General features: G+C 43.2%; 1 protein-coding gene across 35 annotated transcripts in view; it reads left to right on the top strand.

The window, feature by feature from the left end:
- Positions 1-1,265: 1,265 nt before the first annotated feature.
- The window catches only part of LOC108159416 (protein MTSS 2), a 37,594-nt gene continuing 26,220 nt past the window's right edge, over positions 1,266-12,639 (top strand). For 14 of the 35 annotated variants that reach the window (XM_033390437.1, XM_033390436.1, XM_017292667.2 and 11 more), the window contains exons 1-2: positions 1,267-2,175; positions 10,123-10,376. In XM_033390437.1, the coding sequence (XP_033246328.1) occupies positions 10,305-10,376 (72 nt within the window). In that variant the 5' untranslated portion in view covers positions 1,267-2,175; positions 10,123-10,304. Of the gene's footprint in view, positions 2,176-10,122; positions 10,377-12,639 lie in introns of all 35 variants that reach the window. The other 21 variants (XM_017292683.2, XM_033390451.1, XM_033390447.1 and 18 more) reach the window with 4 other exon arrangements.

The following is a 12,639-nucleotide window of genomic DNA, read 5'->3' as shown; positions in this document are numbered from 1 at the left end:
TACTTTTTGGTCAAAGACAAGTCGCTCTGATAAAAACCCCTTGAGTTTCAATGCCCTTATTGAGAAGCAGCTTAATGAAAAGGTCCATTTTCAGATCGGAAAATTGTTATTTTGAACCATAGCTGGGATTGAATTGTCATTTCGATAAAAAGTATATATGGTATAAATAAATAGTATTGTGATTTTTAAAATAATGGTATTTAACCGCCAAATGCGTTTCGATTATCGCACCAAAATACAGTTATTTTTAAATAAAGGGGGTTGGCTAAGTTATTTTTTTCATCGGTATATTTACGGTATATTTCTGAGGGTCAGATGGTCACAGTGGTGCTCTTTACTGTTGATACATGCAACGAAAAACTGAGCCGGGAGAGCGTCATTTTGAATGAGCTATAAAAAGGGCAACAGGAAAAAATGCACGCACTTATCGTATCCGTTTCTTGGGATTTTTCTCTCTTTCATGGTGGGATATCCTCTCTTCGCGGAGTGATTTTTCGACGAAACAATTTCCCTGCAACAATGAGATTCATTCCAGACACATTACCGTTGAAAATTTCAATTTTTATGGGCCAGACTCATGTGCCCAGAAATCGAGCAGCATGTCCCGCAACATTGGCATTCTGCATACCCTAGGAAAAATGATATTGTAGAATTGTGAATATGTTTGTCATCCCAGGCAAGAAAAATTTATTTTCAATATATTTTAATATTATTCAATATTATTTAATATTATGTTCAATATTTCAACGATATTTTAAGGCTTATTGTCTTCTTGTAGGGACCAAGAATACGTATCAGGATCGAGATATATATACAAAACACTCATCATATACATGAATATGTCTAAAAAATGTCAATTTGAGAAAAGGTCTTTATTTTATCTTCATATCAATATATATACTTTCATATAAAATTAACAAAATAGGGTATACAATGGCCTATACTACGGCTTACACGCAATATAGCGACTCTTTTTTTGTTGAACTTTTTCGTTTAAACCTTTTTTTACAATAAATACAATAAAAGCAAGGATTAAAAATACACCAGTAAAATAGAAAATTGATTCATCAATCGTATAAAATTTTGATGGCATGGCTAAATGTTCTATATAGCTAGTAATATTCCACGGAAGATCAAAATCGAGGAATATGTAAAAAGAACTTGAATTTGTCAGTATATTTACGGTATATTTTGAAAATGAGGCGGTATGTTGCGGTATATTTCTGAGGGTAGGACGGTATATTTTGTCGATAAATCCGCGGTCACACTGTTCCTGCATTGTCGAATTTTTCCCGTTGTCCGTCGGTTACGCGGTGGTTGTTGCTATTTTTTTTAAAACAAATGTAAACTGAAGGCGCCTGTAAATTTGAATTGAAATGTGTTCTAGTGCCAGTCGGCATTATTCATAGAGTTTCTGTACCCTGACGCCGCTGAAAGTGGCTTAGAGCTGTGTTTGCGGGTTGTCTGTTTTTGTTTGTCTATAAGAAAATACGAACCTTACCGAAACGCAAAACGAAAGAAAACGAGAATGCAGTCGAAAAATTAGAAGTAAGCGAAAATAAGGCAGAAAATAACAGTTAAAGAGACATCCAACTGTTGTCTGGCCGACGAAAAAAGGAGTGCGAAAAGTGCGCGAGAAAAATCACCGAAACCGAATTGCAAGGAGGAGGGAAAAGTTGAAAAGCGAATAATTTATGCAATTTTCAAAGGCAAACAGAAATTAAGCGTCTGTCTGCCGCGCCAGTGAATGTGTGTGTGCGTGTCCCGTGTCTGTGAGTGTATAACAAAAGCAACAACAACTACAGGAGAGGCAAAGGACAGGATCAACGGTGCCGCGCCGCTCGGGGTAGTTTGTTTGAACAACACAGACCATCCAAACCAGGAGGCGGAGGGAGAGTGGGAGGAAAAGCAGGAGCAGGAGTTGAGGGCTGGCTGGAAGAGCGTGGAGCACTCACACGGGCACACACTCCTTTGTGCGCTTTTGCCGCCTGGAATGCAATGCTACAACAACAACCACAGGATGGTCTGAAGGGGAGGAAACGCTTAATTGTTTGCAGCAGCAGTGGCAGCATCCCGAAATCGCAAACAAACGACTGCATTTACGGCTCCGTGGGATACTTTTTTGTGTGCTGAAAGCAGATGCACGCCGACTGCTTGGAGAGAGGAGAGTGCATTGTAAGTATCCTTCAAGTGTTGCTTTGCTCTCCTTCTCCCCTTTCTTTGTGTGTGTTGAGCAGATAAATCAAGAACAAAAAAGCAAAATCAAGAAAGCACTTGGCCTCATTTGGAGTGGGCTAATTATAAAAGAGATTGTGTAGGACGGGGTGGAGGCAGCTGCAGTTCCGTTCCCTGAACAACAAGTATGACCAGCTTCCAGTGAGAAGAGGATATATAGCAGCAGTAGCAGCACCAAGGACTTCCAGTGTCTATTCCAGTCAGCCATGAAAACTCCTTTCATTGCCAGACCAGACCGAAACAGCACTCGTACAAACTCCCCTTTTGAAGTTTCCGTCTGTTGCTGCTCTATTTGCGCAAGTGCAGGCTATGCTCTCCTTCTCCCTTTTCATCTTTGTTCAAGATTTTACCTGAATTGTTTCGTTATCTTCAATGAAATAAACCCGACTTAGGCTGGGGTCAGCTTTATTTTTTTGGGGTTGGTTCTGTTCTGGCTTGCAGCTGGAAGGGTTCCCCTAATCGGAACAGGAACCGGAGCAGCACGTTGACACTCGTCCAAACTCATCAGAATAATAACTGTTTATGTGAGGAATGTCTCTGCCTCTCCTTCTCCTTCTCCACAGTCATGCTCTCTTATCGCACGTTTTTGTTTGTAATGTCACGACGCCCTTTCGGCTAATGTGTATGTGTGTGTGTTTGCATACCTTTCAAACGACTTTGCTCTCTTTTTCTAATGGAAGAGATAAGCGGTAATTATTTTTAATATTATTCTACATTTCAGTTGTTTCTGGGATGGGCTTGGGCTGCTCGTGATTCCAGATTATTTTTTCGCACATTTGTTTAAACACATTTTTAGCCAATATCTTCTCTCGTAAACGATACGCCTATAATGGCCAGACATGCACTCACACAAAGAGCGGGCCGAAGCTTGCGATACCCTTTCAGATCCCTTGTTAGTGTGGCAGCTGTAGATCGCCTTTCTACGCAAAGCTTAAATTCTTTCTGGTAACAATAATAACACTCTCTGTAAGGGTATAAAATTTAACAAATTTGAAAGTCTATCCTGGCTGACGATACAGATAAATGATACCTTGACCGAAAGAGCAGAAAATGTTGGCCCGGGTCTATCTGTTTCTCGGCCAACCCGCTCCTAGAGTAACTCAATCCGGATGCTGGCACACCTGCTGGCGAAATTGCCAAAAAATAAAAGGAGAGAACACAAGAGAATGCTAACAAGACAGAAGGAAAATGAAAAAAATTAACCGCAAACAGCTGTCGGGCATGAGGTTATTCCATTGCCTGTGCCTGCTCACGCTCCTGCGCTGAATCAACAGCAAACTTGCGTCTTAATAAAATGCAAACAAGACTGCACAAAAGGAACACACACTCAAATAAATATAAATAATCGTATCTTTATGGAGAAAGGCCTCCCGGCTCCCGGTGCATAGGCAAACACAGTAGGCTGGCGACTCTGTTCTTCTCCAGAGCCCAACACAATTGCTAAACAAATAACGTAGGGAAGCTCTATTCTACCATTGGATACCCCCTAATCGAAGGTAGTTTTTTGCACAATAATTTATGTACATATTGTATACATGTATATTGTACATGTTATATACTCCTATATGTGTGTACATAATTGCGAGGGCGATGTGGAGGCTTGGCAAAAATTGAAATCAAAACGTCAGATGCGTGGGGATCAAATTTGGTTGTTCCACCTCTAATCGTGTTTTGGGGTCTAGATATTCGGGTGTTACTTGCGTCTGCAGAAAACATCATACCCTGGGCAACGACAAACAAGGGAAACCGAGGAGTAGCGAAACGACGCGAAGCCAAGCAAAGACAACGAAAAAGCATTTACGTAAACTCTGTTTGCTCTCCGATGCTTTTACCGTTACCTTTCAGCCGTGTAATTTTTAATTATGCAGCATATGTTATTTTTTTGATTTTATTTTCGGATAATACTGCAAGCAAGAAGGCTGTTCGGGCACTATTTTGAGCCGGCTTGTCAATTGGTGAGCAAAAAAAAAAAAACAAATGGCTGGGAACATTTCCAGGCTCAATTTTTCTTACTGACTGAATGACTGCATTTGTTTGCATGACGCCGCCACTGCTGCCGCCGCCGCCGCTGCCGCTGCCGCTGCTGCTGCTGCTGCTGCAGATTGTAACGGTTGCTTGTGTCGTTTGTCTGGGCGCCCACTCGCCAAACGAATTTCGTTTTCGTTTGATTAGTGGACTGCATGGGTGTGCATTTGGCTGGCTGGGATGGTTGGATGAATGGATTCATGGAGAGGCGTGAATCCATTTATACATACACACTTCACATATATATATATGTATGTATGTATGGATGTATGTATGTACATATTTGAGGCACGCCCACTCTCGGTGCTGACCTATTCGGCCTATTTCGTAACTACTTTCGATTATCCTGGCTTTTCCGCCACGTAAGTCGCCTCGATTCGTCTCCGCGACTTCTTGGTGCTGTGTCGCGTGTGTCGTGGCAAGAACGAACGAGAATGTCAAGAGTTCAGCTATAAAACCGACACTCTAATAGATTTCCTTCTTGCGCACTCATATGGGCATTAATTATGGCCAGGCCGAAATGGTTGAGGAAGTCTCTTGTCCATTCCAAATGCGGGCAAAACAAAAGCTCTGCAACGACCATAGAGAACAAGGAGATAGCAAAACAAACAACAAACGCGGAGAGCTACAAAGTACTCAACGAATCATGAGAAGTGGTGGAAGCAGAATGAGAGGCAGGAGATGGAAAGACAGCAAAAGTAGAAGAGTCCAAACAAGAGACCAGGAGTGGAAAAGGCAACAGAAGAAGAAAAGACAAAGAAGAGAACGTGATTATGAAACCGGCAAACAACACACAAGCAGACGTGAAAAAGTGCGAGAGTACCATATGCCGGTTAACTAACGGCACTTTTGTTTAACACTAACAAGAAAATGGCGCGGCAAAAGCAGACAAAGAAGAATAGGAAGAGCAACTTTGTGCGCGGGCACAGGGAGAAGAATTAGAAAGAGATAAAAGGAGCCGAAAAAATATACAAACATGCATACATACATATGTACATATGTGATTTGAATATTCAACGCTTTTTCCCTGAGTCTATTTTACAATTATTATAAATTTCACTGCTTTTCAGAAAGTATCAATTTTCGAGGTTCATGCGTATGTTTTTGTAGTATGTAAATCTGTGACTTTAAAAGTTCGTTTTTCATTTGCCTGTGAAATATTTTCACATTCTAATAAGTTTTCCCACAGGCTGATGCTAATTTCATCGATTTATCATGATCATGCGAGTGGAAAATCTCTTAATATAGCCCGAAACATGCTGTAAGGCAATGCCATATCTCTGTATCGCCTGTCTCTCTCTCTCTCTCTCTCTCTCTCTCCCTATGGGTTGTGGGGCCAAAGTAGATCTGTTCTGTGCCCCGCCATGTGTAAACATACGTATGTACATAAATGTATGCACAAATCGATTAAACGCGGCTAAATGCCGAAAGTTTATTTCCAGAGGGAACCCACACACATACACACGGACACGCACACACACACAGACTGGTTGTGTGGTGTCTGCAGATTTGTGGGCGTTTGTTGTTGCGAAATATTTATGTTTTCTGTTCTACTTTTTGGTTGGTTCTACCTCTCACTCCCACTCTCTCACTGTCTTGCGATCGATAGTACATAGCTTGAAACACGTGTGGCAAAACAAATCGATTGTGCTTCCCGAGTCCCTGCTGATTAGATAACACAACCGAAGCATAACCAGAAACCTTATCAATGAGGTTATCAGGCTAACAGCCTATTATCCAATAGATTGGACGTATTTCAGCAGCCCTCGAAACGAGCTGCGAATTATTCAATTAATTGAGAACAAAACTCGAAAACAGAAAGCAACAAAAAAAAAAAAAAAAGAAATCCGTTCAATATTGCTCCACTATAAACATTGAGTATTTTCCTTTTTGCGCTATATTTTATTCATAGAAAATTTGGGTTAATGACGCGCCATACGAGACTGTGTGTGTTTGTGGGGGCAGAGGAAAAGCAGATGCCCTCACCGAGTCCCAGAAAAAAACATCAAATGGAATGAAAATGCAAGGCAAAGCACAGATGACGCTAAAGATAGAAAATCACACATACTCGCATTGTGTGCATGCAGATAAACACACATAAATGCTGGTGTATGTGTGCGTGGTGACGTTGTCGATTTTGTTCGAGCAACATAAAAAACTTGATCTTTAGATTATCATCATCGTTTTATGCGTTCTTTTCGAACGGCCCAGCATCTCGCTTTCCCAACTGGCTCGACTGGAGCCAGGCCCCTGATCCACCCCAGACCCACGGAGAGACCAAGGGCCGAGACATCTCGACTCTTGGCGGCTGGCCACAGATGCTCACAGTTGTTGTTGTTGTTTGTTGCCGGTGAAAGTGTAAAGTCATGGGGGCTCTCGGAGCTCTCGGATGCACAACAATTGCCATCTACAAAGTATCGTTTACCTTGCGGCATTAGATAGAGACGACACCCCGTACCGTATAAATCTGGCAGAAGCCCAAGTCCCATAGCAGACCTCTCACTGTCCCACACACTTATGTATATGCAGCTGTAATATTATTTGTTTAACCGGAATCCCCTTAGAACTTATGGGGCCGGGGAGAACGAAAGACAAACATTCGTACATAAATAGATGGAGTGGATAAGAAAGTTTCCAGCAGTGGATTATCTGATTGTTGCTTTACGAAGGAGAAGCAGTGCCGAAACGAAAGTGCTTCCTCCAAAGGAAATGTGTCACATTTTAAGAGTGGAAACCCTCAGGCCTGCAAACCATTTCCCACCGATAAGAACACTATCCAAGTTCCAAGCTTTGTTGATTTTCCAGAAACAATGCCTATTTTAAGAGTGTGAACCACAATGTGGCATACAAAACAGCCCTGATATCGGTCAACATATGGCTCATACTATAGTTTTTTCTTGATTGGTTTATCAGCTGGCTTTTATTTTTAAACGGAATTAGCTGTAGCCAAAGAATAATTGTTTACTCAGGACCTTCTCAGTCGTTTAGGCGCTCGCCTCCAAGAAATGCCGTTAAAGCTTTCTTGGTTCCTTGCCTCTGCCGCTCTGCCGAGCCCTAGTCTTCCGAGCTGTTGCTCGGACACGGACGCGTTGCCGGTCTTCCCTAAACGTACTCACTCATCTGCATTTACGCATAATTGCGCTGCTCCCAAGGAGAGAGGGGGAGAGAGAGGCTGGAAAGAGAGGTGCGTGTGCGTCCATCATTTGGTGAGCAATTAACAGCAACAACAGCTCTGTCGCCCTTGACAAAAGTGGTGTCTGGCAGCATTTGCCGCCGCTTCTCTGGGACTGTCAGTCAAGTCGCTTCCTGTAATAGAAATCCATGCAACATGCAACAAGACATGCGAGTTGTGTATACAAATCTCCCTTTTACCCCACAACGCAGCTTCCGCTTCTGTTTCAACAGAAATCTCAGTGAAACCGCAGCCGCAGCACAGAGGCAGGCAACAGGGAGAGAGAGAGAGAGAGAGAGAGAGAGAGAGAGAGTAAATAGGGCGGAAAATTATGCGTAGTTGGAATTAAAACGTATCCCAGCCTAGGCAACACACAACTCCAACAAAAGCATCGTCATCATCATCAACTTGACATTTGTACTGTACTGTACTGTATGTGTGTGTGTGTCTTGATGCGGGCTTATTCCACAGATCCCTGATTCCAGAGTTTCCAGTTCCCTTTTTATTCCCATTGTTAAACCCTTGCAAAAAGAGGAGTAGAACCCAACAGATGTATAAGATGTCTATTCACTGCACTGAAACAAACAAGTTCTTGATTCTTTCTGGATGTTTGAATTTTCTAAAGGTAAGGGTAAGGGTATCTAAAGTTTGGCCTGCTCAATCCAGTCTTCCCTTTTTGTTCCCATTGTTTTTTTTTTGTTGCTCTTCTTCTTTGGGCTACTTTGCGAAATTGTTGTTTTCCTGTTGGGAAGCGACTTTTTGTGGTGCTCTGTTGTTTTTGTTAATGCACGATTTGGTGATTTGGCTACTGCCCAAAAGAACGGCCTCCCCCGTTCCGAGGGGTCAGAGCACGATCTGCAGCAGGCCTGACCCCCAGCTCGGTTCGGTGGCCTCTGCTCTGGATTTCCCAAGCATCCAGAGCGTTTATCTTCACGTTGGGAAAACGCCGCCTGCTTCCGCCGAGCCGTGGATAAGAAATATGCAGATACATTTTAGCTATACATACTCGCTCGACCAGTTGTAGGCTTATGATTTAAGTGCAACCGCACGATAACTGGGTCAATGTTTTGTATATCCAATGCAGGCATATGTACATAAGTATGAAAACCAGATTTAAGTCTGTCAATTGCCAAAAAAAGAAGAAAACAAAAACTTATTTCCGCACTGCAAAGGAAATTGCAACTCTGCGAGCACTGCAGAGCAGCAGCAGAGCAGCAGCAGAGCAGCAGCAGAGCAGCAGCAGAGCAGCAGCAGCGCAGCTACAGCGATGCCTGTCATCGTTTGCTTTGTGGCCACAATTTTATCTCGAGAGGTCATTTACACTACTATTCCACTAAGGCGGAGACACAGAGAGAGAGAGAGAGAGAGAGAGGGAGAGATAGAGAGAGAAGATGCAGGTCTACTTGTTTAGTACTTCCATTCGCTCTGCCTTGCTCCGCTCTTTTGTATGCGATTGTGTGAGTGCCTGCCTTTTCGCCGCGACTTTGTTGTGCGCGCTTGATGCATACCCTTTAGCGGAGGGTATGATGGGCACAGTCTGTGATTTGCAACCCAGATATTCTGAGGGGCTCATGTACCAGTATATCGATCGCTCTTCAGGGGTGTGCAAAGCCTCGACCCCGCTTGCTGGTTTTCTTTCCTTCTTTCTTTTTCCACAACTTGTTCTTTGACGGCGCTGATGCTTTTCTCTGCGAGTATCCACAGTCGCAGACCGCAGTCGTAGACCCATAGACAAAAGATACGCAGTCTGGGCAATCAGCACTCGTTGTTGTTGTTGCTTTTTATCATTTGTGTGCCTTGGCTTCCTTCACGCTTGAGTATCTATTGTGGACGCTTTCTGAATGCATTGATGATGTACACAAAAAAAAAACACATGTATAAGAACTTCACTCGGAGTTGCCGTCAATGTCATAATCAGCCCAAAAAGAGTAAGATATGGCCTCAAGTGCAGGTCTCACTTGAGTTATGGCCATTAAGACTTGAGACTCGAGCCGCGCCTGGGCCTCTTTCAGGGCTGGCTGGCCCTCGGTCGAAGGTTAATGCAACAACTTGACTCTGAAAATCTGTACGTTTGACGCCTCTCAAGCACTAATTGCTCTCAAGGCTCGCACTTTCGAAAACCGTACAACTGGCGGAGAACCCCAGCAGACACGTACCGCAACGACTTACAAATGGGTCACAACTATTGCACTTCCCTAATGAAAGTCGTTTGTATGGGCCTCAGGCCTCAGGTCTAGTGCTTCGACGATAATTCGTATTTATGCTGTGGACGCGCAACTTGCAACTTCCTGTGGGCGGACAGGCGGTGCCCACCCCCCTCCTATCAATTATCGATTAATAATTAACAATTAGGCCCACTGCATGAACAATAAATCATGACACTGATAGCTCTCTCCCAATGTGGGTCAACGATCCCCAAATGCAGTCCCCATGTTGCGGCTACGCCAGAGGGAAACTCCCTCTCCCCATCTGTCATAATTAAGCATAATTTCTTGTTTGGGAAGACATCGTTTTACATCTCTGATTATTTACGAGAGCTCGTCCGGACCCGCCTTAGTAGCCGACAAAACTCCGGTAATTTATGATCCAGATGAGACACAGATTTCCACTCGGAAGTGCTTGTAGATTAGTTTGTTAAGTAATTCTATTTATACGTCTGTACTAAATTACGATGTTTACATCTTTTACAGATCCCCCACTCATCACTTTGCTTTTCCAATAAAAATGAAACAAAAGTAATCAAATAAATAACATACATCTAGAAGGAAACCAGTCAATCCGAGCGAATAACTGAACGAATAACGAAATCCGAAATTCGAAGTTCGATCGACCCTAACCATATCGAGAGCAAGTCACATAAAACTAAGGAAAAATGGATCTAAGTCTGGAACGCGATAGCTCTGCTCTGGGGAGTCTGTTCCAACAGATTATCAATGACATGAAGGTGAGTTCTTTTTGATGTTTCAGCGGAAATTCGAAATCGCTTTCGAACACGAGCATTTCGACAGAAAGTTCTGTTCCGTCTGTGGGTTCTGTTCTGCGAATTCCATATCAATTTTGGGGGAAATCTCCGTCCACACTTTCTCCCTCTCTCTCTCTCTCTGTCTCTCAGTCTCTTTGAACCCCCTCAAATAACAGGTCGGAAAATAAACAAAATGGAATTATGCTTTTGCTTTTTGCTGTAACTTGTTCTCATTGTCTCCAATTGTGTCTCAGAGTGTGTCAAGAACTCTCGGCATTTGGCCGGAATTCTCTCGTGTGTAAACAAAAACCTCGCGCGCAGAAAAAAGAGAAGAAACAAAATAATTAAAGGCAAGGTCGGTGACAAAAAACCATTTAGTTCTGATATAGAGTCATAAATGAATGCAAAAGGGTTTTGAAATTCGTTTTTTAATACCGAAAAGTATCGTATTTTTTGAAAATTGTCTTAATGGCAAAAGCAGCAATAAAATTACAAAATAGCAAGAGGAAAAACAAGACAAATTCCGCACATTCCGCATTTCGCATTTATCTAAAGCCTCTTGAGGGGACACAACGAAACGAAACGAAACGTTGCCTGGCGCATTTTTGTTGTTTCGGTTTTTTTTTTATCATTAATTGATTTTATTGCCAAGTGTCTATTGTGTGGTATCTATAATTTATGGCTCTCATGACGCCATTTGAGGCAACTTACTTTCGTACATAGTAAATGTTTATTGCGCCTGTATACAATTCCATTTAACAAGACTAAATTAATGCCGGGCGGAGCCGAGCCTTTGGGGGAGGGGGAGGGACCGATGGGCTGGGCTTGGATGAACTACCGACAGCTGCCAATGATTAGGAACCTAATGGCATGAATTTAAAGCAGGTAATACATTAGAATGCCACTCGGAAGCACTTTGCCTCCCTTTTTGTCCCTCATTATCATTCCCCAGCGTGTAGGCTCATCCTCTCTTTAAGTAGAACAGAATAAAGGCAACACGAATATGTTTATACCCTTCTTTCAAAGGAATTATGTATTATATAGTAGTTGCAGAATGTCAGAATAATCTTTCCATGCACTGAAATGGCTGATCCCATCTCGTTTCACCCCATCATCAGCTGCCTATTCCCAAGCCACGACTTCCCATGGGAAGGGCATTTCCAGTTGAGCTCTCTGAGAAAGTTCTCCCCTCTATCCTCTTTGCTCTTTCCTCTTTCCTCTTGCTTCATTTGCCATGCAGTGTGAGTGGAAACGAAAATTACATTTTCAGCACATTCAACACTCTCGTTCGTCCCGCTCTCGCTGCCGACAGCTGCTCTGTCTGTTCGTCATTGCTCTCTGGACAGGTGTCGGAATTCGTTTCGTCTGCCCGAAAATAAACTAACGGCTGGTCGGAGGAGGAGGAGGATGAAGGAGTAGGAGTTGCAGTTGAAAGAAAGAAGATAAGAAGTGCCGCCTTGTGGCCGCCTGCTGCTGTTGCTGCTGCTATTAATAGCAAAGTCCCTCTAAGCATCACTCTCAGGCAAGGTGAGGCATCCTCCCCAGAGTCCTCTCCCTCAATGGCATAATTAGCTTGAGTGCATGTCGTCAGAACGCAGAGGATGAGTGAAGAGAAAATAAGCGAAAATATCATACCTTATATCGAAATACACCCTGCCCTCGGAGAGTAGGAATTAGCTTTTTGGCTGGAGAGCAAAGTGCGGAGAGCGTGGAGAGCGTGGAGAGCGTGGAGAGCGTGGAGAGCATCGTACATACACTGTTGCTGCGGTTGTCTGATGCGGGCGAGTGCATTTGGTATTTATGAAATTTGGAAATTGTTCAACACGCAATTGTGCAGAGGTTGTTGTTGTTCGTTTCAACCTGAGTGCGAACTAGAGCAGAAACACATACTATGCTGAGAGAACGTGTGCAATATGCCCGAGTGTGTGCCCGTGTGCTTGTGTGTGGATCATCTTACCAAGTAATTCTTGGCTTTTGCTTTGCTCGGCCTCATTCATGGCTAAAGATTGTTGGCTGCGGTTCTTTGTTGTTCTCTCGCAAAGTTGCCAAATGCCAATGTAAATGTCACAAATGTGGAAGAGATGCAACCCAAAGACAGAGAGAGAGAGAGAGAGAGGGAGGCGGCGCTGTTCCCAAAGGTTAAACAGCCCCAAACAGAGAGATCTATCCATCCATCCACTCCACACACTAAAATTAGTTCCATTTTAATTGCTTGGCTGGCTCTCCGTCTGGCTTTTGGTCTTAA

This window comes from Drosophila miranda, chromosome 3 (assembly GCF_003369915.1).
Source record: "Drosophila miranda strain MSH22 chromosome 3, D.miranda_PacBio2.1, whole genome shotgun sequence".
Classification (NCBI taxonomy): domain Eukaryota; kingdom Metazoa; phylum Arthropoda; class Insecta; order Diptera; family Drosophilidae; genus Drosophila; species Drosophila miranda.
Note: the sequence above shows the minus strand (reverse complement) of the source record. Positions and strands in the feature narration are given on the sequence as shown.